At 34.1% G+C, this 24,800-nt stretch overlaps 3 protein-coding genes across 3 annotated transcripts in view; 2 read left to right on the top strand and 1 right to left on the bottom strand.

Annotated features, from left to right (window-relative positions):
- The first annotated feature begins 555 nt into the window (after positions 1-555).
- Positions 556-15,206, top strand: LOC100369359 (sec1 family domain-containing protein 1-like). Its single transcript, XM_085494749.1, has 20 exons — positions 556-600; positions 2,099-2,258; positions 5,154-5,244; positions 6,019-6,141; positions 6,266-6,353; positions 6,730-6,875; positions 7,168-7,253; positions 8,827-8,926; positions 9,650-9,789; positions 9,989-10,079; positions 10,454-10,527; positions 11,021-11,102; positions 11,257-11,421; positions 11,657-11,736; positions 12,053-12,197; positions 12,410-12,463; positions 12,607-12,659; positions 14,083-14,185; positions 14,716-14,796; positions 14,900-15,206. The coding sequence occupies exons 1-20, from the start codon at positions 570-572 to the stop codon at positions 14,927-14,929; spliced, it is 1,923 nt and encodes a 640-aa protein (XP_085350875.1). The 5' UTR covers positions 556-569; the 3' UTR covers positions 14,930-15,206.
- On the bottom strand, positions 15,163-21,432 carry LOC100369505 (uncharacterized). The gene is made up of 6 exons (XM_002732306.4): positions 21,178-21,432; positions 19,574-19,653; positions 19,374-19,430; positions 18,942-19,122; positions 18,060-18,511; positions 15,163-16,903 (listed from the first exon to the last, which is right to left on the bottom strand). Exons 1-6 carry the CDS (start codon positions 21,251-21,253, stop codon positions 16,823-16,825), a joined length of 927 nt encoding a protein of 308 aa, XP_002732352.2. The 5' UTR covers positions 21,254-21,432; the 3' UTR covers positions 15,163-16,822.
- A 65-nt stretch (positions 21,433-21,497) lies between these two features.
- The window catches only part of LOC102805678 (uncharacterized), a 28,963-nt gene continuing 25,660 nt past the window's right edge, over positions 21,498-24,800 (top strand). The window contains exons 1-2 of the mRNA XM_085494739.1: positions 21,498-21,830; positions 23,606-23,690. Coding sequence (XP_085350865.1) covers positions 21,675-21,830; positions 23,606-23,690 — 241 coding nt within the window. The 5' untranslated portion in view covers positions 21,498-21,674. The remainder of the gene's footprint in view (positions 21,831-23,605; positions 23,691-24,800) is intronic.

Here is a 24,800-nt window from a genome sequence, read left to right as displayed (position 1 = left end):
ACAATGTGATACTAAATCTATCTGTTGTGTGTAGTTATTGGAATAAACGTGCGATTGCCATGGAGACTGAAGACTGCAATAGACTTTGATCCCAGGTACTAGAACATTTATTACAGTAATAACATCGAATCTGTATCTCAATAAGGGACTGACCACTAGAAACTCTGGGCGATGATGTCAGGGCTCAATAACATTTTATTTTACAGTGTACAAAAATACAACAAATTAATCATAAAATAGAAAAAAATCGCACAAAACTAAGTGAAGAAACACAAATATATAGCGCAATTGTGCTGCCATCGACATTTCCATACTTCTAATTGCTCGCCCATTATTATACTATTGCCCTTCGAGAACACATTAAAGATACTACAGTCACGGTGATTTGGCATTTATGTCCCATCAAAAAGTCTCAGTAAGTAAGTTAATATTCTAACTAGTTTTTAATTGTAATTTTAATATTGACGCATTGTCACTTCATGGCCTGTCTGTCACGCGTCAACGAGTTCACATATTGAGTCAATATCAGCTGCCACGTCTACAGGGCATGCGTGGTCAATTCAACCAAGATGGCGGCCACCATTCGTGAAAAACAAATCGGTGAGTGTTACTTCCTGGTGAAGAGTTATTATGTTCCTTTTTAGAGACATGCGGTTATCTTATATATAATACTGATTGCACAGACCATCCCTGGAGTGCGCTTATTGATCGTTGGGGTTTATAAGCCAACATTATATCAACTAAACGCCCATCACTACCGGTTTGAGGCGTCAGTCGATGGCCGGCCAATCAATGTAGAGAAACAGTCACTGATAATAACAAGTTAAACTACATCCGTATGATTGCGCCCGAATCTGAGTCAAATATAAATAAATAATTTATATTTATATAACTCCATACACACACTTCAGTGTGGGCTCATGTGGTATTGGTGTAACCAAAACATAAAAATATATATATTTTGTAATTTTGAGTGATAAATATCAGTACACTGTAATGACGTTTTGTATAAAGCAGCTGTGTATTAATACAAACAGCAACACGTCACGCAACCATGCAGTACAAAGATTAGAGCACTTATGATTGTGATCTGTGTAGTGTCACATATTTATTCTAAAGTTTCATGAAAAAACACAAATGCTTGAGATGTCAAATTGTGAATACAATGTAGTTACGTCATTGAGCCTCAAAATGTTTTATTGAACAAAAACAAACTCGTCGTTATGTTATATATTGGGCCTAGAATCTATGCATGTTCTGTTAAAGCCTAAGTAAAATGCTGGTAATATCTCTTTACCCTTTTAGATTTACCTACTATGAGATATTATTACTATGAGATGAGCTGTTTCAGGAGTGGGGGACAATAACATAGTTTTTGATTAATTGATTATTTTGGAAGTTATTCACAGGGAATTTCTTGTATAAATCACAGATTTCAGTGATTCAAAATCCTTCTGTTGGTGAAATTTTAAAACAAATCAGATAAACAATTCCTGAAAAAGAATTCTGTTCATACCCCCACCCCTACTCTAACCCACCTCTACCCTTCAGTGCTTCCCAGCTTAATTGTATATTCCTTTACCAAACACACCCATAGTTATCTAGCTGTTTTTATAACATAATACATGAATCACTACATGTGTGTACTGACCATGGATATTTTGAAATGTGCTGCCTTGGTCTCATAAAATTTGCATATGTGCCATATATGATACATAGTCCAAAGAGCTATGTGTATTCAAATCCGTTTGCTGAGCTTATAGTTTAAACCTATTTAGTATTTTGACAAAGTTAAAACACTCACATGACTTTTATAAAAGTCCAAAACTGGACATTTCATGTATTGAAAGCCTGGCAATGAAGCATTCTGATTGGCTGAGAAATTCTGAGCTCTAGGCAGGATTTGAGAAAGTTTGAGACATCTTGCCTGCACTCAAACAGGTGGTTACATAATAGAACGTGTGACACACTACATCATTTCTTTCTATGTTTACCTCAGTTGCATGTCCAAATATATTATTTGTATTGTCTTAAAATGAACCAAAATGTGGATTTTTTATACTCAACTGCCACCATAATTATTGTTTTGTCACTATAGCCTCACTGAAGCGTATGCTTAATCTCAATGTTACTCCAAGCAAATCAAATACTACAGAACCAGTATGGAAAATATTGGTTTATGATCGCTTCGGGCAAGATATCATATCTCCATTGTTGTCGGTGAGGGAGCTGAGGGAGATGGGTATCACTCTTCATTTGTGAGTATTATGTAATAATAATGATTTGTTGTTGTCTCATGTTTGCAACATGTAGAGTTCCTTATACCTGGTAGCACAATGCTGCATGTATGCTTAAAAATGTGCATGCCATTCATGTAGGAAATACATATAGATTCCATGACTGTGAAGATACTACAAAACTGCATTTAATAGTTGCTAATTCAGACACTTGATGCAGCAAGTGAAGATATTTAACGTAATTTTGCTGCTGGTTTGTGTTTTGATGACTTTAAAGTCCTTAAAAATAGATAAAACCTGAATACACAGCAAGGTTAATACTAGTACTATGTTTAATCAAAATAAACATATATACGTCAAATTGCTGAGCTACACATCACAGCATGTACCGGTAGTACACATTTACCTTGACTTGACAGCATTCACCTTGCCATGTATTCAGAGCTATTTACTTGCTGCACATCCCATGTTAGCAGTTACTATTAGTTTATATAAGACCATATAATCCCCGAAAGAAATGATGATGCTGCATAGTCAGATTATGTCAATCAACTGACACATTTCCTAAGCAAAGTTTATTAACAATAGCTTGAGCAAGTAATTCTCAAAACCAGCATGCTCACTGTGAAAAATCCTTTTTCAATCTCTCCCTTTTTGTGTTGTTTTCACATACATTTAAAATAATTGGATGAACCATTGACAATACGTTTTGAATGTGTTATAAGTTAGACATTAGTATTATCCATTGGTTCTTTCATATTTTCATCCTGTATATGAATAATGTAATCCATTTTAATTTCACAAGAGACCAATTATAATGAATTTTATGAGTCAGTGTGGACTTTTCCAGTCTTATGGATTGATTGCCTGTGTCCATGCATCTGTGTGTCTACCTGTGTGTGCATGTTTCCATGCCCATATCTTAGACATGCCTAGAACATAATATTATACATATTCATAATAATTTGTTTATCGATCTGATTCAAGATGGACAAATGGCAGCCATTTTTGTGCTGAACAATTATCAAAACCAAGCATTTCTGGCATTCTGGATCTGGATCTCAGCTGTTTGCAGATGGATTTTGTTCAAACTTGGTACATACATCATCAAAAATTTGTTTATTGGTTCGACAATCTGATTAAAAATGGCCGACCGATGGCCATTTTGTTTTAATTAATGCTGTTCCAGAGCAATATCTCTCAATATTAACAAGTACTCGTTTGAAGATCAGATACAAGATGACTGAATGCCAATTATTTTAATGTTAAAAAAATCATCATAATCAAGAATAAGCATCAGCTTCTGGATCCATAGCTCTGACATGTTTATTAGTCCCCGCTCGGACGAAGTCCGAAAACGGGGACTTATAATTTGGTCTCCGTCTGTCTGTGCGTCCGTGCGTCCGTCCAGAGTCATATCTCAGAATCCCTTGGACCAATTCCGTTCATTCTTTGCATGTGCCTAGTATTTTATGTGGGACATATGCACATGCAGTGGTTTAGCGATTCGATTCAAAATGGCCGACTGGCAGCCATCTTGTTTTTTGAAAATGTTGTATTTTGGACATGCTTTGTCAGTTTTCATTCAAACTTGATACATAGATTATACATGTTAGGATACATGTCCATGATGATTTATTTCACAATTAGATCAAAGATGGCCGACTGGCAGCCATCTTGTTTTTTGAAAATGTTGTATTTTGGACATGCTTTGTCAGTTTTCATTCAAATTTAGTACATAGATCATACATGTTAGGATACATGTCCCCGACCATCCGTGAGTTCCTGAGTCTGTCTGTCCGTCCGTTTGTGTGTCCGTCCGTCCGTACGTGCGTCAGTCTGTCCAGAGTCATATTTCAGAATCATGTGGACCGATTCCGTTCATTCTTTGCATATGCCTAGTACCTTATGTGGGACATATGCACATGCAGTGGTTTAGCGATTCGATTCAAAATGGCCGACTGGCAGCCATCTTGTTTTTTGAAAATGTTGTATTTTGGACATGCTTTGTCAGTTTTCATTCAAACTTGATACATAGATTATACATGTTAGGATACATGTCCATGACGGTTTATTTCGTGATTGGATCAAAGATGGTCGACTGGCAGGCATCTTGTTTTTTTTATATGCGGTATCTTGGACGTGCTCTGTCAGTTTTCATTCGAATTTGGCACATACATGTACTTTATACATGTTAGGATGCATATCCATGACAATTTGTTTCAAAATCTGGTCAAGGATGGTCGATTGACAGCCATCTGACTTTTTGGCCTTACTACTATATTTCCACAATTTATGTACCATTTTCATTTGTATTTGGCACATACATCATACATATCAGTGTGTTTCATAATCAGATCAAAGATGGCCGAATAACGGCTGTTTTTATTTTTGGCCATATTACTACATGTACTACACGGAACACGTGTTTTGATGTAAATAAACAATCTGTTGTATATGCCACTTGGAACTCAAGTTTCAAGGACACGCTTTAATATGACGAGCACAAAGAGAACTTTCAAAAATGTTACGGGGACTGTGTCATTTTCAATGACTTGTGTTCAAACTATATTATTATAAACAAAACTATCTACCAGGTAGGTATCTTAAATTTGATAACTGACTGGGATTGTGCCATGCTTGGCTTGTTTTTGTATACTTCAATATTTCTGGAAATGAACAATTTTTGGATAAATTTTCACTTTTTACTCAAAAAAATTTTTGTCCCAATCTTCTGAAGGAATGTGTAAATTGAAGTATTTTGAAATGAAATGTATCAGTAGCGGTGAAAATGTTAATAATATTTTATCCACACATATGCCAATACATCATGAAATGAAACTAAATGTTTTACGATATGTACCGTTATGTATTGATTAAAGTTACATGTCATCTATTTTTGTGATTATTTTACAGAATTCTACATTCTGACAGAGACCCGATACCTGATGTTCCTGCCATCTATTTTGTAATGCCTACTGAGGATAATGTCCAAAGGATATGTCAGGTAGGACTTCTAGTCTGCTGTGTAAACATCTACATCATGCTTGTTTGTTCATAGCCAGTGTCATAATTTGTCCATCAGAAGCATGTCTTTATCACAGCCAATTTATTTACTCAGTCATTAATTAGAAAGAATGGTTGTTGAATGGTTGATGGTTCTCCTTCATTTGACTGCATGAAGTTGGTGATGTTTTGACTTTCCATGCTGCTTTCCCAGTCAGTTTGTGTAATTGAATTTGTAGATTGTAGTCCATTAAATTAAATCATATCAATCAATCATATCAAATACATAAATTTTTATCTTAATCACTTCCCTTCTTTTGAATATCATTGTCATAAATCAAAACTGTCTGAACTTAACCCTTGTCAGGTCAAGTCAGTGTAAACGTACATGAGGCTTGCAGGATAAAAATTAAATTTTATGATTTTCTTAGTCCCAGTGTGTCTCTGAGGCCAAAGTAATATAAAAAACAACATTAAACATTCAGTAACTACAAATCAGTGGTTTGAGTTTATATGTTCTTCAATATATTCTGTATTTATTTCACCTTATACAATTCAAAATGCTCCTTGATTGAGACAATGCATTCATATTAAAAAAGTGTTTTCATGTTTACTAAGAAATTATGAATTTGGATATAGGTATAACCACCATGCCATATTTGTAGATGTCTAGTAGAATTCTGCATCTCTATGCCCTGGGTGTTTTAATGGTGAATGTTTTCATGTGTTGGTTTATTGTTTCATTGCTCATTATTTTTTTCTCACATATATTTAGGATTTCAGAAATCAACTATATGAGAAGTACTATTTAAATTTCATCTCTGCAGTATCTAGACAAAGACTTGAAGATTTAGCGAGTACAGCATTACAGTCCAATGCAGTCGCTAACATATCAAAGGTAACTAAGATTTAAGTTTTAAGTTAGATTTTACTTCGAAACGGGGACCTATGTTTTGGGGTCCAATTGTTATGTATGCTCCTCTAATCTGATTTCATTTTAATAATTTCATTTTTTTCCCCAGGTTTTTGATCAGTATTTAAATTTCATAACTCTTGAAGATGATATGTTCACCATCAGACACCAGGATAAATCAACCATTTCTTATTACTGTAAGTATCACAAGACCACTACAGTGTTGTTCAACTCATGTAACATTAGACATGACCAAGCTTGTCAGTCAGCTTTTGTATTTCTGATTTTTTTTTCAAACCATAGACAAAATGCTCATCATAATCGTGAGTCTCAAGTAGTTAAAATTTTCATTTTCACAAAAATATTTATGATTTTAAATTTCTGTTAAATTTTGGTAAATAGCAAAATTTTATTTTCATTACCATATTGCCTTGGTAATTGTGTGAATGTTTGTTCCAATAGGCTAATTTTAATATTTTTAAATTAGCAGAGGAACCATATATTAGCTTACAGGTCTGTTTTAATTTTTCAAATTTCAGCCAATCATTCTTGGTTCTCATTTTTCTTTTTCAGCAATGAATCGTGGTGATGTTAAAGACACTGAGATGGATGAAATTATGGATATTATTGTAGATAGTTTATTTTCAGTTTTTGTTACTCTCGGCACTGTGCCTATTATTAGATGCCCAAGGGGTAATGCTGCCGAAATGGTCGGGGAGGTAAGTATCAACGGAGGTTAAAACACCTAGATTGTTTTTTTTTCTTTCTTTGATAGCTTTCTCCTCATCCTATCTTCCACCTCTATCCCTCTCTGCAGCATTCTTTTTTTTTCACTTTAATTTTATCAGTAGTATCGTTATGAGCACTGTTTACCTCATTACCGATATTTATGGTTATACATTTATTGATGTTTGTATGTAGGAACATAATTGTCACGGATTTATCACACATTCTTAGTTATCATGGCAACTATGACATTCTTAAATTTTATTCTATTATTTATTGTTTTAGAAACTTGATAAAAAACTGAGAGAAAATTTGCGAGATGCACGTAATAGTTTATTTACAACAGACAGTGTCCAGTCAGGGCAAGTCAGGTGAGAAAATTAAAATTTGATTTCATAAATATTTATAAGCAACATGTCTGTGCTATATGTTTAGTCCCCGTTCGGACACAGTCCGAAAACGGGGACTTATGTTTTGATTCAAGATGGCCGAATAGCGGCCATTTTTGTGCTAAAAATCATCAAAATCAAGCATTTCCCGGCTGTTTACAGATGGATTTTGTTCAAACCTTGTATATACGCTGGACATTATAGGACCTTGATGCACATCGTTTTGTTTTACGTTCTGATTCAAGATGGCCGAATGGCGGCCATTTTTGTGCTAAAAAAATCATAAAAAGCAAGCATTTCTCGGCTGTTTACAGATGGATTTTGTTCAAACTTAATATATACCTTAGACATTATGGGACCTTGATGCAAATAATTTTGTTTTTCAGATAACATTCAAAATGGCTGACTGGCGGCCATTTTGTTTTAATGAATGGGCTTCTAGACCCATATCTCTGACTTGTTTTGACTGATTATGTTGAAATTTTAAATATTCATTATACATCATGTCATAGATAGACAGATATATTGGTTTGGCGATCCTATTCAAAATGGCCGAATGGTGGTCATTTTTGTGCTAAAAAATCATCAAATATCAAGCATTTCTGGCATTTCTGGATGGATTTTGTTCAAACTTGGTACATACATTATACATTACGAGTTCCTGATGCACGTCATTTTATTTTTGATCAGATTCAAAATGGCTGTCTGGCGGCCTTTTTGTTTTAATGAATGGGTTTCCAGACCCATATGTCTGACTTGTTTTGACTGATTATGTTAAAATTTTGGTTTGGCGATCCTATTCAAAATGGCCGAATGGTGGTCATTTTTGTGCTAAAAAATCATCAAATATCAAGCATTTCTGGCATTTCTGGATGGATTTTGTTCAAACTTGGTACATACATTATACATTACGAGTTCCTGATGCACGTCATTTTATTTTTGATCAGATTCAAAATGGCTGTCTGGCGGCCATTTTGTTTTAATGAATGGGTTTCCAGACCCATATGTCTGACTTGTTTTGACTGATTATGTTAAAATTTTGGTTTGACGATCCTTTTCAAAGTGGCCAAATGGTGGTCATTTTTGTGCTAAAAAAATCCTCAAATATCAAGCATTTCTTGTTTTAGAATATTTTTATACATTAAGTGTGACTTAATAAAAAAAGATATTATGAAGATTTCACTGATCACCACCTTCAATAGCTCAAGAATCATGAAATTGTCAAAATAATTTTTACTTTTAATACTGTAAAATCTGTTTTAGTAACCGCGGCTTCTATTAAAATGGTACAATGCAACAGAGGGAATGCAGCTTCTATTAGAGCATTTACACATATGAGAAATGATAAATTTTCGGTTCTCAATTATTCCAAAATATAATGAGTGCGACTTTTATTAGGAATGCAGCTTCTATTACAGATTTTACAGTACTATGATATGCTGAAATGCAAAAAAATATGTACAACAGTTTCATAGATGTACCCACCTACATGTACATTTATACATGTCTAATATGAATGTGATGTCTAATACTGTCATTTTGTTTACATGTACAGTTTTCAGAGACCTTTGTTAGTTATGTTGGATCGTAATATGGATTTAGCCACTCCATTACATCATACATGGACATATCAAGCCTTAGCACATGATGTATTGGTAAGTTATTATTACACTGGTGGATTAACACATTGATACTGTCAAAATGAGATATGTTGTATTTGCAGGCACTTTCGAAAAGATTATCAGAAGAATACTTGTTTGCAATGTATATTGATTCTAATAGTGCAACTACACTACATGGGTTTTTGGTCATTTGGCAAATTGTTTTACTAGTTTAGTTTTGTTTTCACATTGACAGCCACACAAATTTTACTCTATATATTATCTGCTGCATGCATCATCTATGGTTATCAGCCGGAGTATGTTTTTGATCAATGATCTTGAATTTCTGTAATCACCATTTTCCTGAGGACTGAGAACTGAGAACTTTAATGCTGTTGCCATTTATGTTTGAAATCAATTTTCGTCACCAGATGAGCTCAGGAAGTTATCAAATTGTTAGATTTGTGCCAAAAGATCACATGTTTGATGGTATTTGGCTTTGCAAGACAACACATATGTTTAAGCAGTTTATGGTTGGATTTGTGTTTAACTTCAGGACTTGTGAGAGGTGCTTTTGTTATCATTATCTAATAAACTGATAAGAAGAACACCTCCAATAGAAGTGCACTTAAAACAAAAATTGCATTTACTGTATGCTAAATAGTTGAAACATGTCCATATTTTGACCATCGATTCACCTCTCTCATTTACATAAGCACATTCACTTCTAATAGAACAATTACAATACTGATTGTTTTGTTGGTATTGTATTTGTAGGATCTGCAGTTGAACCAAGTTGTGATTGAAGAAACTGTAGAAAGCCCATCTCCATCGCAATCAGGGGCTAGGCCAAAGAAGAAAACAAAAACATATGATCTTAATCCAAAAGATAAATTTTGGAATCAACAAAAAGGAAGGTAAGAATTGTCTTAATTTAGCTTTGTAGTTAATCTGGTTTAAACATCTGGGATGCATTTAGTTTTATATTGTCTGCATGAATATCCAGACCCTTGTTGTTTTTGTAGACACACTGCTAGACATGTGCTTATCTCATCTACATTGGTTTAATAATCATTTCTACTTTATAATATTACCTCGTCAATTGCTAATTTTCAGCCCATTTCCAACTGTAGCGGAGGCTGTACAGAGTGAACTGGAAGGTTACAGGGCATCTGAAGATGAAGTGAAAAGATTAAAAAGTGCCATGGTGAGTGCTTCAGATTCATAGTGTTAGGTTTGTATGATATTCTGCATACTGCGAACAAAAACAGTCCAACCAGTAGTAATATAGATAACTGTTTTTCTAACAAAGTAACAAGATTGATATCAGCTTACCATAACAAACTGTTATTTTTGAACTATTACTAGTTAGCAAAACAGTAAAGCTATATCGCACAGATTTGTTATGATACAACCAGTTATGCTCATTCCCGGATGTCAATAAAGCTACAGGAAATCGTATACTGATTTCATTACCATTATTCCTTGAAGACCTCTCTCTCTTTCTCCAGCTGACTATATTGTTAAAGGGCACACTGATTCCAAGCATTGTTGTAATTCTCATTTCTTCTCATGATACAGGGTTTAGAAGGGGAAGATGACAGTGCAATTAGCATGATATCTGATAATACTGCTAAAATTACATCAGCTGTCAGGTAAGGTCACCTTGGTTACTGGATTGTCTCCTCTTTCACATTAACATAATAAGCAATGAGTCATTCAAGCACTCGAATTGTAAACCTGTTTATGCATTTCACTCTGTGATTTGTACTTGCTCTGATTATCGATAGGTACGGAAAATTTAATTCTAGCATGCTTCAGTGACACTGACTGAGAGGGTTTTGAAGAGAGACACACAGACATGTAGCCAATGTAATTCAATATGAAAGTAAAATGCAAGAGATTTCACACACTTTCTACCAGAATGACTACTATTATCAGTGTTAAGTCCCCCAAGTTAATAAGCTCTGTGCCCCAAGTCAATATGGTACTATTTTTCAGGAAAAAATTGAACTTGAATTATTTTCTAGTTAGGTTGATTATATTCATTTTTACCATAATTAGAACAAAAATTACAGCAAAATACTGACAGGAAAAATGATTGCATTGAATGCTTTAATCACTCATCTTCTTTTCTTTCAATTAAAGCTCACTTCCAGAATTACTGGAGAGAAAGCGAGTTATTGATATGCATACCAACATTGCATCTGCAGTATTGGATCATATAAAGGTGAGTGCTATGTCTATGTGATTAATTATCCTCTGTTGCTACACACTAATAATTCTTTACTGAAAGTGTGGTTCTTTAACTTTAATCCTTCAATTCTTTATGTCATTATTGAGGATTTTCATATTGGTATTGGAGTGTTATTTGTTTTTTATAGGCTAGAAAGCTTGATATTTACTTTGAAATGGAAGAGAAGCTGATGGGAAAGTCTTCCCTGGACAAGTCAATACTTGATATGATTAATGATCCCGATGCAGGAACAGCAGAAGATAAAATAAGATTGTTTATTATATTCTATATCTGTGGTCAATCTATGACTGATGTAAGTGTCAATTTTTGTCAGCTTTCACAAATTACACCTATGTTTCCTATCTCTCGTCTTTGTTCAAAAAGTTTCATTGTTGGTTTATGGTGAGTATTTGGGTTTTCAACGCTTTCGTTCAAGGCATTGGAAAATCATGTCCATTAGGTTCAGCATTAACCGAAGAATTACAACTGTTATTCAACTCAAGAAATGGACAAGCTTACTCTAATTTAATTTTGTTTTGTTTTAACAGGTTGAGTTTGATCAGTATGCAAGTGCATTGGAAGGAGCGGGATGTAATTTAGCTCCCCTGTACTATGTTAAGAGATGGAAGTAAGTTGGGAGAACTGAGCAGTGAACTGCATTGATATTCTGAACTATCTGCTATATTTGTCGGCATCATAAATACAGGGTACACAAAATCAGCATTGTACCAAGTTAAGAAAACAAGTTCAGGCCAAGATCACATCTCAACTTGGAGTAAAAATCAATATACCCCGATAGAAGCATAATTTTAAAATAAAAAACTTTTTTCTTGAAGTTAAATTGATAGTCGGTGAATACTGCATAATAGAATTACATTGTAAATTGCTGCTGTCCATCTTCTATTATTGAAAGTTTTATAAAGTTTTTACTTTCTTTATGGCAGGGCTTACACCAAAATGGCCGTTAGTACGACTCCAAATATGTATGGTGGCGGCGGTACAAAAACAGTGGGCATGTTTTCTAAGCTCATGTCTCAAGGTTCTTCATTCGTCATGGAGGGTGTGAAAAACCTTGTGGTCAAACGACATGTAAGTTTTACTTGATTCATTGTTTCCACAGTCAGTCAAACTTTTTTTTCAAATTTGTCACAGTGCATGAATGTATAAAAACTTTGGCCCATAATATTTTGACATGCTTATGTAAGTACATTATACTCTCAAAAAATCTAAGATAACCATAAAGAGTTGATTGATGAACCCTGTCATTCTTACTAATTTTACATGATTGGTCTCTTTTTCAGAATTTGCCAGTTACAAAAATAGTTGATGCATTAATGGAAATCAAGTCTAATCAGGTAGGTGATCGGTTCTTTTATAAGGCATATATTTTAAAGTAAATATGATTTGGAATGAAATTTGTCTTGGATATATTAACATTATTTTCTTATATACATATTAAATAATGCTGATTATGATAACTGTTGTTTTATCTGTACAGGAGACCGATGATTATAGATACTTTGACCCCAAAATGTTGAGAGTTACTGATAGGTAGGTAAAAAAAAAGCAATTGCTGGGATTGAAACCCCCCATTGAAATGCCGTTTTTTAGCTCCGCTGTCGACTTTGTCGAGCGGAGCTTGTCATATGAGTGATTGTCCGGCGTCGTCCGTGTCAATGTTTTACTTTTTCGACTTCTTCTTGAAAACTACAAGCCTGAATGCTTTGATACTTGGTGTATATGTACCTTGCGGAGATCTCTCCCAGATTTGTTCATTTCATCATGATATCTTCAATTCTCTAATTTTGGTGAATATTTTTGTCATTTTTGGTAAAAAGTGATATTTTTGACTTCTTGTTAAAAACCGCAAGTCCAATTGCTTTGATATTACATATATAGGTACTACATGTGTATCTCTCTCAGATTTGTTCATTTTGTAATGATATCTTTAATTCTCCAATTTTGGTAAATATTTTTGTCATTTTTGGTAAAATGTGATATTTTCGACTTCTTGTTAAAAATGACAAGTCCAATTGCTTTGATATTACATATATAGATACTACATATGAACCACTCTCAAATTTGTTCATTTCATGATGATATCTTCAATTTTCTAATTTTGGTGAATATTTTTGTCATTTTTGGTAAAAAGTGATATTTTCGACTTCTTGTTAAAAACCACAAGTCCAATTGCTTTGATATTACATATATAGGTACTACATGTGAATCTCTCTCAGATTTGCTCATTTTGTAATATCTTTAATTCTCTAATTTTGGTGAATATTTTTGGTAAAAACTGATATTTTCAACTTCTTGTTAAAAACCGCAAGTCCAATTGCTTTGATATTACATATATATTAACTACATATGGACCACTCTCAAATTTGTTCATTTCATGATGATATCTTCAATTTTCTAATTTTGGTGAATATTTTTGTCATTTTTGGTAGAAAGTGTTATTTTCGACTTCTTGTTAAAAACCGCAAGTCCAATTGCTTTGATATTACATATATAGGTACTACATGTGAATCTCTCTCAGATTTGTTCATTTTGTAATGATATCTTTAATTCTCTAATTTTGGTAAATATTTTTGTCATTTTTGGTAAAAAGTGATATTTCCGACTTCTTGTTAAAAATGACAAGTCCAATTACTTTGATATTACATATATAGATACTACATATGGACCACTCTCAAATTTGTTCATTTCATGATATCTTCAATTTTCTAATTTTGGCTGCTTGTTTTCATCTTCCAGTTAAATAGAATTTCTTTTAACTTTTAACAGTTTATTTCCTCAATCACAGGAATGAAATTTCTTAAATATACCATATTTGCTCCATTAGGAGCGCATAAAAACCAACAATTGCATTTGTTGTGTGCTGAATCAACATGATCAACATCATCACCATGGAAACACTCCTGTCTTGAGAAAAAACTACTGCAATTAACATGCCTTTTTTTTGGGTCTGCAGCTCGGCCATTCCCAGAAACCGAACTCCATTCCAGGAAGCACTGGTCTTTGTGGTTGGAGGTGGCAACTACATAGAATACCAGAATTTAGTGGACTATGTGAAGGTGTGCACTTTCTTTGTTTACAGTGTTTTTTTTACACCACCTATGAACTGTTTCACATCAAAATATGTATACAGAGGGCGCTGTATACTAGCAAAATAAGTGAAATATCTATCAATCGGTCAAAAATGATCAAATCCCATAATTACTTGATAAGCTAATATAAACTAAGAAACCAAGCACTGACAAACAAAGCTGAAAAACAAAATGGCTGCCAGTTGAACCTTTCAAATCAAAATACACGCAAAAAGTGATATATGAAATAAATACAACCTTCAGATAGGAATTGGCCCAGGCATATCTTAAAATTTTGTAGGATTTTTCAGTCAAAATAACAAAATTCTTGAATCATTTGACATGTACCTGTTAACTTTTGTGATTTGTCACTATACCAAACTGATCAAGGCATTCTCGACAGACACTTGCATGCACAAGTGTAATCGTCAAAAAGTAAGTCCTGCTAAATTGTCACCACTGTCTTATAACAAGAATATATTGTTATTGTTCCTTAACATACCTTGCTTGTGTTGCAGAATAAGACCGGTGCGGGTACATCAAGACACATTACATATGGTTGCAGTGAATTACTTAATGCTGCACAGTTTCTAAGACAGGTGAGAGCAATTTGTTCAATTTTAATTGAAAACCTGATACGATTGGCATGCATACTGCTTCATATTTGAAATCTAAATAACACTGCTTCTATTTTGATTTCAGTTGTCTAATCTTGGACAAGAATCTCATTGAAGTTAAAATCCAGGATGGTCATGTATATAACACATTTTTGCAACTAATTTTCAAGCACTAGGGTATATGTAACATGGTCATTGCAAGGTAGCGACATGGAAAATACATTGTTGTATTTATTGTACTGTATGCATTTTCAGAAACTTAGTTTGCTCAAAATAAGCATATTCTAATAGCTTTCAGAAATTATTTCCCTCTATGTTGCTACTTTAACTGAAGTAAAAACAATGTAGTGATAGCTGAAATAAACTGTATTTATTGACATCTAAATATACAATGAGTTTTTAATTTAGTGAAACAAGTATGGTAAAGATTGAATAAAAGTAAAATTAGTTTAGCTTCTATTGGTGCAAATACAATGCTCCGTACTCTTACTCTTTTAGTGACAATATTTATATTCCCTGCACCAGTCTATGCCCACAAAAAGGTATTACTGGAGAGGTTGTACAGAAAAAAAAATACCCTGAAATTCCTAAACAGTAATACTATAAAAACAAAATATTCATATACTGTAAACATTTTGACATGCACTTTATATACAAATCTGATGCATCCACAGCTGACAGGTCAATATATATATATCCACAGCTGACGTGTCAATATAAATATCCACAGCTGACGTGTCAATATATATATATCCACAGCTGACAGGTCAATATATATATCCACAGCTGACAGGTCAATATATATCCAAAGCTGACGTGTCAATATGAATATCCACAGCTGACAGGTCAATATATTTATCCACAGTTGACAGGTCAATATAAATATCCTCAGCTGTCCTGTCGATATGAATATTCACAGCTGACAGGTCGATATGAATATCCACTGCTGTCTTGTAAATATAAATATCCACAGCTGTCCTGTCGATATGAATATTCACAGCTGACCCGTCGATATGAATATCCACAGCTGACAGGTCGATATGAATATCAACAGTAGACATTGCAGTTAAGTGAATAGACTTGTACAGCTTTTTGGAAACACATCAGTTCAAACAGCACAGAGCATGTTGTACAATAGTGAAAATCATTGCATGTGCTTGTTCAGACAATACTAAGGGGCCTTGAATAATTAAGACATGGGCACAGCAAACATCTTTGTTAAACCAAAGACAGTAGAAAATACTATTTAATGTATTTTCTAGTGTCTTTGGTTAAACATGCCAATCGTAAACTGAAGTTTGCAAGTGCAACATAAATGTTGCAACTATAACAGAGATTTTTGTGCACAGTAATTTGAAATCTCCTTTAACCCCTTAAATAAAGAATGCATTGCTCATGTCTTGATTATAAAAATAGCGTTTTACACATTTCGATACAATACCAATGCATGTTTTAATGCCAACAAGTATTTGTATCCTATCAGAACAAAAGCAGGTTATGTCTAACGTGTTATTGGCAGTGGTAATAATAAAAACCTGCAAGTCACATTTGAACTAAAAAATAAATACAATCCTTTCTTAACAAAATCTACTTTTAAATGAGTGTTAAACATGTACACGTAAAAAAATTAAAACTTACACACAAGCACTTGGCGTGTATGCAGTAAGTCAAGAGAAACACAATAAGATAACAACAAAAGTAAAAAAATGAAATACCCCCTCCCTCACTATATCTCTCACACTAACATTTGCAACTTGTCTTGTGAGCAAAAACACTATAAATAAAAATACAAGAATCCTTTCCTCAAGTGAAAAAGTTTTTGCCAGGCTCAATATTGTTCCATGGGACTCGTACACAGGTATCAGTGCTCTCCTCAGGCAATATTATTAAGCACTACTGTAAATTAGGTTACAAATGAGAGGCCATGTCATCCAATATTCCGAGGGAGAACACTGAATTATATAAACTCCTGAACCAATGATTAAATGAAAAAAAAAATGTGTGAAGACTATTCTATGCAAAGTTCGTGCATTTCAATGTCGTCAAACTGAGCCCTCATCTTTGTAGTCAGATCTTCAATTTCCACTTTCTGAAAGAAATAAGCAATATGTAATATTTAGAACAAATTATTAAACTATGATGGACTTAGACATTTGTTTGAGACAAATTATGATTTCACCAGCCACTCATTTAGGACTGTGGTCTACAAACAATAAATCAATTATCATTTAGAATGGTGACCTGAAACCAAATCATTGTACATGAATGAGAGTATTACTACCTGTACTAGTACAGGCATGTACTGATGTGGAAGCTTTGTCAAATCAAGAGGACATTATTTTCCTAACCATTGCCGTGTCAAACAGTACAGTGTTACACAATTCAGGGTTCATTTAAGCTCAAGATTTAATTGCCTAGCTGCTGCATTAGAGTGCCTTTCTCAGGATTCTAGCCAGATTTGAATTTTATTTTACATCTTTCAATGTAAAATTAATCTGCTTTGATGAAAATGAAAAATAGATGCACATTATTTTCGCAATCACATTTGAAATACGTTTTTTGAAACATTGACCTCTGACCTGGCAGCCATTTTTTTTTAAAGCATGTCGTCTGTTGAAACAATGGAATGCTGGCAAATGACACTAATAGTGAGAAATAAGTATTCCTTGTATTGCTTACTCAACATAGCTTCTGAATTTAATATTATGAACAAGTCATGAAAACAAAATCATCAACAAAGCTCAATACACTCGAGTACAAGTGCAGATTAAAAAAACAACAGTTTGACGGCAACGTGTTTTTTGTTCAACTCAACAAATCCAACCCAGTTAAACTGCAATGGTAAGCCTTCCTTCTGTTTATTTAACACTGTCTTTCCTTCCATTATCTTGATGTGTGTGTTATCGAAAATGTAATTTGAATGGCCAGTCACATGTTAAACACTAACATCATACATACTGCCACATGTAGTGTCACTAACAGTGTGGATTAACCTATCATTGAAAGACAATTTAAAGAGTAGCATGGCGGTTTAAAACATGTCTTAAATTTTGCCCAACTAGTAAACTAATCTTATTCTGAGTTTTTAATTCAGTGAAACAAGTCTGGTAAAGATTGAATAAAAGTAAATAAGTTCACCAACATCACCATTGAGTGTAATTAGCATATTGAAAAACTTGCTGCCTTTTTTCTCTTTCATGCCTGTTAAGTTTAATTACGAATAACAATAAAACTAGCATAGTCACCTGTTTTGGAGTCATTTTTTTCTTTTTCAATCTTTTGGCAGGTTTCTCAATCGGTATATCATATGTTCCCGCCTTGCGTTTGAATGGTGAAAGGCTACATCTTGATAACCCTCCAAAAGAACTCATCGTCATGCTACCAATTCCTGATGATGACGTTGAAAATGAATTTAGCGATGAAGGAGTCACAGGTTGAACTGGTGAGAAAGGCAAAGCTTCTGGCATAATTAACTGTTCAAATCCAAACAAGTCTTCGGAACAGTCTTTTTTCACACAACTGCTAGGAGTAGAGGTATCTGATGCACTTAGTTTCATAACTCTCTGAATGTCCGGTGACACAAACATCCCACTGTCATTGAGGTTAGGTTTCAGAGAACCACTAGGTCTTCTGTAGATTACCTTTGGTTTGGAAAAACTGTGCTTAGTTTCATTACCAGAGTCTGATGAGTCTGCATCTGAAAATGATAAATTATTTTGTTTTGTTTAGGAGATGCTATATTGTTTACATTTTTATTTTAGTGTTTTTCTTTCACTTTTTACACTGATAAAACAGCAATAAAAAAAATCAAATCCTGTACTGTGAAATACTTTATTTTAGGTTGAATTAATTTTCGCTGAAAAGACATTTTGAGTGTTTTGTATGGAATTTATTTTTACTGATTTTTGATGATTTGAATGTAAAATATAGAAAAAAAGGTATATTCGCTGGATTTTATTTTCACTGAATCACTCCTTTAGCGAAAATTAATTCTAAGCGAAAATAAAGTATTCTACAGTATCTCATAATATTTTCAATAGAATCACCGTATAGAAATAATAACCAATAAAAACCAATCAGTTATATATATGTATATAATTGTATTTCATTTTTCCAGGACAACTCACCTCTCTTTTTGCGAGTATTGTACCTTCTTGAGGGTGACAACACCTGTCTATTATCTTCCCCACTGTCCATATCATGTGATGAAGTTGACAGTTGTGTTGGCGACTTCATTGGCTCAGACTGGCTCTGTGTTTCACTGCTGCTATTCTCAAAATCACCATCATAGGCATATGGGTCTGCCACCTAAAATATTAAACATATACAGTAAACAGCTTTCATTTCCCAACACCACTTCACTGGGGTCTCTTTGCAGTTGAGTAATCCATGTGTAATGCAGAATGAGTGTACAATATGATCTTGCACATAAAAGTGAGTCTGCTTCCTACTTCCATGATTGAGCATCTTGGCAAAAAATTAAAAGAATGAAAACCCTCAAGTCCCCAACATGTCTATTACACACAATTAGATTATATTATACATGAAATAACACTCACTGGTATTCTGTTTTCATTTTCATTGTGTTCACTAACTTCTGTATCAGTACTGGATTTCTGAAATGCCAAGGAACAAAAATTATGATTTTCTAGATTTTGGACAATATATTTGACCAAAAATGACAACTGCAAACAAACTGATTTACGCTATTAATTTATTATGGAGATGGAAAAATACAGAACAAATAAAGTGCACCTACCAAAATACGTAGACTCCTTGGTATTCTACGTAGAAGTACTTTACATGTAGCACCAGAATCTTTGTCATCAGACGAGGAATCTACAATGATAATGAGATAACTTATTAGAAAAGGATTGTCTTTTGACTGATACATTTACTAGTGTGTCATGTACGACTGGGAAGATATCGTTTCACAAAGACTTGCAAAGCAGAATTATACAAATATGACTAGCCACATAGCAAGTGATTTTCACACTGCAACAAGGAATGAGGTGGATTTCATGTAATATTAAATTTACAAATAAATGCAAGATAAATCAAGGATGTACTTGATTTTCATCAGTAAAAATTTTACAAATTATATTATAGTCTGTAGAAAAAAATTTTTGGTTGACACCAGAATACTATGCTATATGATTCTCCTGCTCTGAAAGCTGTCCACTGTCTGGTATATAATTACACGGTACCTGTTATCGATGCACAAACATAACATGTTCACACACAACACAGGGAGTAGGAAAAATGTTTTAAAAAAAAAATATTTGAAATTTAGTTTGTTTTATCTACCCCTCCTATTCTTCCTGCCATTGCCCTCGCTGCCTAATTTAGACAATAGAATGCTCTGCTTATCAAATGTTATCTAATGTTAATATATTAAATGATCATAGACCATAAGGTCTATGATTAAATGCACAACGAATGTAGATAAATAGATAGAATTTTTTATGAAATTTTGAGTAAAGTCCAAAAATAACAATAACAAAACAAAACATTCAGAACAACTAAAACTTACAGTACTAAAACATATCAAGAATATAGAAAATAAATTTTGCAAAAATGCTAAGAATGAAAAAATCATTACTTGAAACAATAATAGGAAACAATTCATCCATGCTAAAATCCTCCAGCTTTGGGGCATAAATGTATAGAGCTGCAAGGAATCTAATCTTTGTTCTTTGATTTGACAATTATTACAATATAAAATGTAATGTTTCTCATCACCTACTTCATTGCATTCATGGAGATTACATAGCCTGTTTTCCTTCAAAAGTGCCTTTATGTCTACCGGATTCAATGGGAAGAGAATGTGCCGAAGTTCTAAATTTAGTACAAGTTATATTATGATTTTTATTTTTAATTTTTTCTAAATACTGTTCAAATTCAAAATTTTCTTTAGAACACCTGTAAAAGTCAAGCTTACAATTGTTCAACAAATTGTTTTTCCACTTCATATGGTACTGTATGACTCACTATCTTGTTACCAAAACAAATTATTTTTTTGTAATTTTTTTTACTTGTCTCCCACAAAATATTTGAGTTGTATATAATTTTATTTACTACATGTAGTACATTATCACGTAACACAAAAGGGCAGGCTTTTACCCTATATACCCCGGCCTGCATGTATTCATGGTTTTTTTAGCTCCATGATGTAATATAGCAAACAGTGATTGAACAAAATGCGGAAGACGCTACTATTTATTGACATTGATTTCAATGAATCACTGAATCATATACAATTAGTAAAACATTGCGAGCGGGGTGCGAGTAAATTATAATCTGTATCTCGTATGGTTTTTTTATATATCGGGAAATGCAATCACATGTACAATTTATATATACCTCCACACTGACGCGCCTTTGTCCCTTTTTTCGATGTTCGCGTTTTTGACTTGGTTGTTCGAGTCTTTGGCGGCATACTGCAAACTCAGTTGTATGTAGTCGATGACGAATGGGAGTAAACTGTTCAATATATGGTCATTAGACGCTAAAAATATGCAATGGTGAGTGAAACGTCTTCAGAATATAAAAACAACGCCACAGTGTTACAAAATGGCAGCATTTTGAACTAACCGCGGAAATAATGATGACGTCACATAAATTGCGCCCTCGTGCGACATTTTAAATTTGGACCGGAGGGGTCAGAGGTCATTCTTACATTGTCACAGTTCTTAGTACTGTACTCACTGGCGCTTACTCATAACTTCCGCGAATTCCGTGGTTTTTCATCTGGTTGTGCAATTGTGACGACCACGCTGCAAACTGACACCGAGGACGGTCTCTTATATATAATCATCGCCAGATTGATACAGATTCGACACTCACAAATCGGGACATACATGAGTGCCAGTCGAAGCTCGGGATGGGATCGTGGCGGTGACCGTGTTTGGGGTGGTGGTGGTGGTGGTCGCTCATCGATGAGAGGAAGGGGTTACCATAATGACTACGCTGCCTCCGGTCGTAGTCGCGGGGGGTCATCTTGGCCTCGGGACAAGGTACGTTGATTTGACTGTTACCACAGGCGCTCGGAACAGAACATATTATATGAGTAGTAGGGGAATTTACCGGCGACTGACCAACTATGCCGATCCCACTTTAGGTCATTTTTTATTATCCAGGAAACGTTCCGAGCGCCTGTGCTGTTACTAGTAACTTGGACCGGTACTGGTACGTGGCGAAAACACGGGAGCGTGACAAGGTTTTTTTTTCGTGTAGTTACTATTTTCAAACTTGGAATGGGTATATTATTAACCAAGTAAAACCACATAAGTTTGGCCTAGTAGGATTTTGACATTTCGCATTTATATTTTTCAAGATAATAGTAAAATTTCACTTTCTGTCTGTGGTTACAATATCTCACAATCTTCATGATAACCAGATATATAAGATATGATATTTAGTTAGTGCTGGAACCTGATACATTATTTTCATTATCCAGTATAACTTTTTTTTTTTACTTTTTCCTTGTTTTATACGACTGTTATTATACTAGTGTTAATACATACCTCAACATTTAATCAAATATATCCTGATTAAGTCAGATCTGGTATCCGCCCTGAATTCTTATTCATTATTTAATATCTAGATTCTCAACAGACAAGATTGTAATAACCACCTCATATATGTGTGAAATTCAAAATTCTGATCAAAATCTTATTTTACTTGGAATGCTAATTCAAGGTTTTTTTATTATTTTTTGAAATCCCTAGAGGGAGATATTAAAAAAACCAAACAAACATGAATCTAGGCAAAATTATTGAAATTTGATAATATACATTTTTAGCAAATTTTTTATTTCTTTCAAATAAAATTACATCAAGTCTCAGAAGTATTGGGGCAGCCAATTTGCAAACTCGCCAGCAAACTGCTTGGGTTTTGACTAAGCAGTTGGCTTTCGAATCTCACTGGCGCCGCCTTGTAGTCATGCCCACTCTGGGCGAATCTATATAACAGCTGGGGACGGTTGTCATACTTTAGGAGCTAATCAACCACAGTTGGGTGACGATTTTGCTTTCAAATATACCAGGGAAAGTGTTCTGTGTGAAATGAGGTATTTACCATGCAAAAACGACGAATGAGGTCGATTTTTTTTAGCGGTTGGCTAATTTTACCCCAACGGATCATTTAGATGGGAAAGTTTGTCATTTTCTTCCTGATTTGTAGGAAACTGTTTATCAACTTGTCTCTTTATTTAGTTTCAAGCAGTGTTCAAGATGGCTACCCCCATATAGTAAATATCGAAGGATTAGTCACATTTATCATATTATCGCTTTATGCCAGCTGACTGTGGCCATTCCTAGGCTTACCAGGGAAACTATTTTTACATTATCACGCTTCGTAACAAAGCAAATCATTCAGGGGAATCTAGACATGTACCTACCAGGCTACGTAAAAGCATTCTACCAGTGAGTCCCTTAATGCAACTTAGACTCGCCCAGAGTGGATGTGACCATGAGTTGGCGCCACCAAGATTCGAAAGCCAACTGTTTAGTCAAAACCCAAGCAGTTAGCCAATTTGCTAGCGAGTTTGCAAATTGGCTCCCCCAATATTTCTGAGACTTGCTGTAAGAAGGAGACAAAAATGACATTCTTCCTAAAGAAGAAATAACGTGGGTGATTTTATGCACGATGGAGGTGACACCAAAATTCATCCAAATGCGAGTGACAAGGCCCATGTTCAGGTTGATGCTCATTTTGAAACTATGTCTTAACATATCGCTGATGTTGTTCCGTACATTGTAAGTCTACATTGTAATATACTTTTTTGTAGGATGATCCAGATGTAAGACTCAGCAAGAGCTTATCAAATATTTTGAGGCACAAAGCCGAAAAATTTGGATTTCGATTTGATGAAGGTACATATTTATTAATTTTTTTTTAGTTATGTGGTAATTCAAGTGTGAACGCTTTTGTGTTAATAGATGATCAAGAAAGCCATTTCCATGTCATGTCATTTCCGAAATTAATTACAGAACACATGGACTATTAGAATTTACAATTCAATGGAAAACTATAGATAAAACCAGGGTGGACACAATAGTATTGACTTTTCATCGCCACTTAACAGTGCAATATTCCTATGTATTTATACCATGCCCAGAACATAATGCTTTTCGCATAACATTTCGCTGAAAAGACTTTTTGAGTGTTTTGCATGGAATTTATTTTGAATGTAAAATTAAAATTGAATGTAAAATATAGGAAAAAAGGTATATTCACTGGATTTTATTTTCACTGAATCATTCCTTCAGCAAAAATTAATTCCAAGTATTTTACAGTACTGTATTATGTTTCAGTTCTTGTCTGAGTTTATAACTTTTATAAATTTTTATTCAATGTATTTTAATCTTTGTTTCTTAGTCCCCGTTCGGACGCAGTCCGAAAACGGAGACTTATGTTTTGATGTCCGTGCGTGCGTGCGTGCGTGCGTCCGGACCTGTATCTTAGAAATGCCTGGACCAATCACAATCAAACTTCACACATACATCATACATGATATTATACATTCAAGATGGCCGAATGGCGGCCATTTTTGTGCTAAAAATGGATTTTGTTCAAACTTGGTATATATATATATATTAGACATTATAGGATCTTGATGCGCATTATTTTGTTTTACGATCTGATTCAAGATGGCTGACTGGCGGCCATTTTGTATTAATGAATGTGGTTTTCGTGCCATATCTCTGACTTGCTTTCACTGATTATGTTCAAATTTTAAATATTCATTATACATCATGTCATAGATAGACAGATATATTGGTTTGACGATCCTATTCAAAATGGCCAAATGGTGGCCTTTTTGTGCTAAACAATCATCAAATTTCAAGCATTTCTCGGCATTTATGGATGGATTTTGGTCAAACTTGGTACATATATTAGACATTACAGGTTCCTGATGCATATCATTTATTTTTCAGATCGGATTCAAAATGGCTGTCTGGCGGCCATTTTGTTTTAATGAA

The sequence above is a fragment of the Saccoglossus kowalevskii genome, chromosome 2 (genome assembly GCF_978046115.1).
Source record: "Saccoglossus kowalevskii chromosome 2, keSacKowa6.1, whole genome shotgun sequence".
NCBI classification, from domain to species: domain Eukaryota; kingdom Metazoa; phylum Hemichordata; class Enteropneusta; family Harrimaniidae; genus Saccoglossus; species Saccoglossus kowalevskii.
The sequence above is the reverse complement of the archived record's forward strand: the minus strand, read 5'-3'. Positions and strand labels throughout refer to the sequence as shown.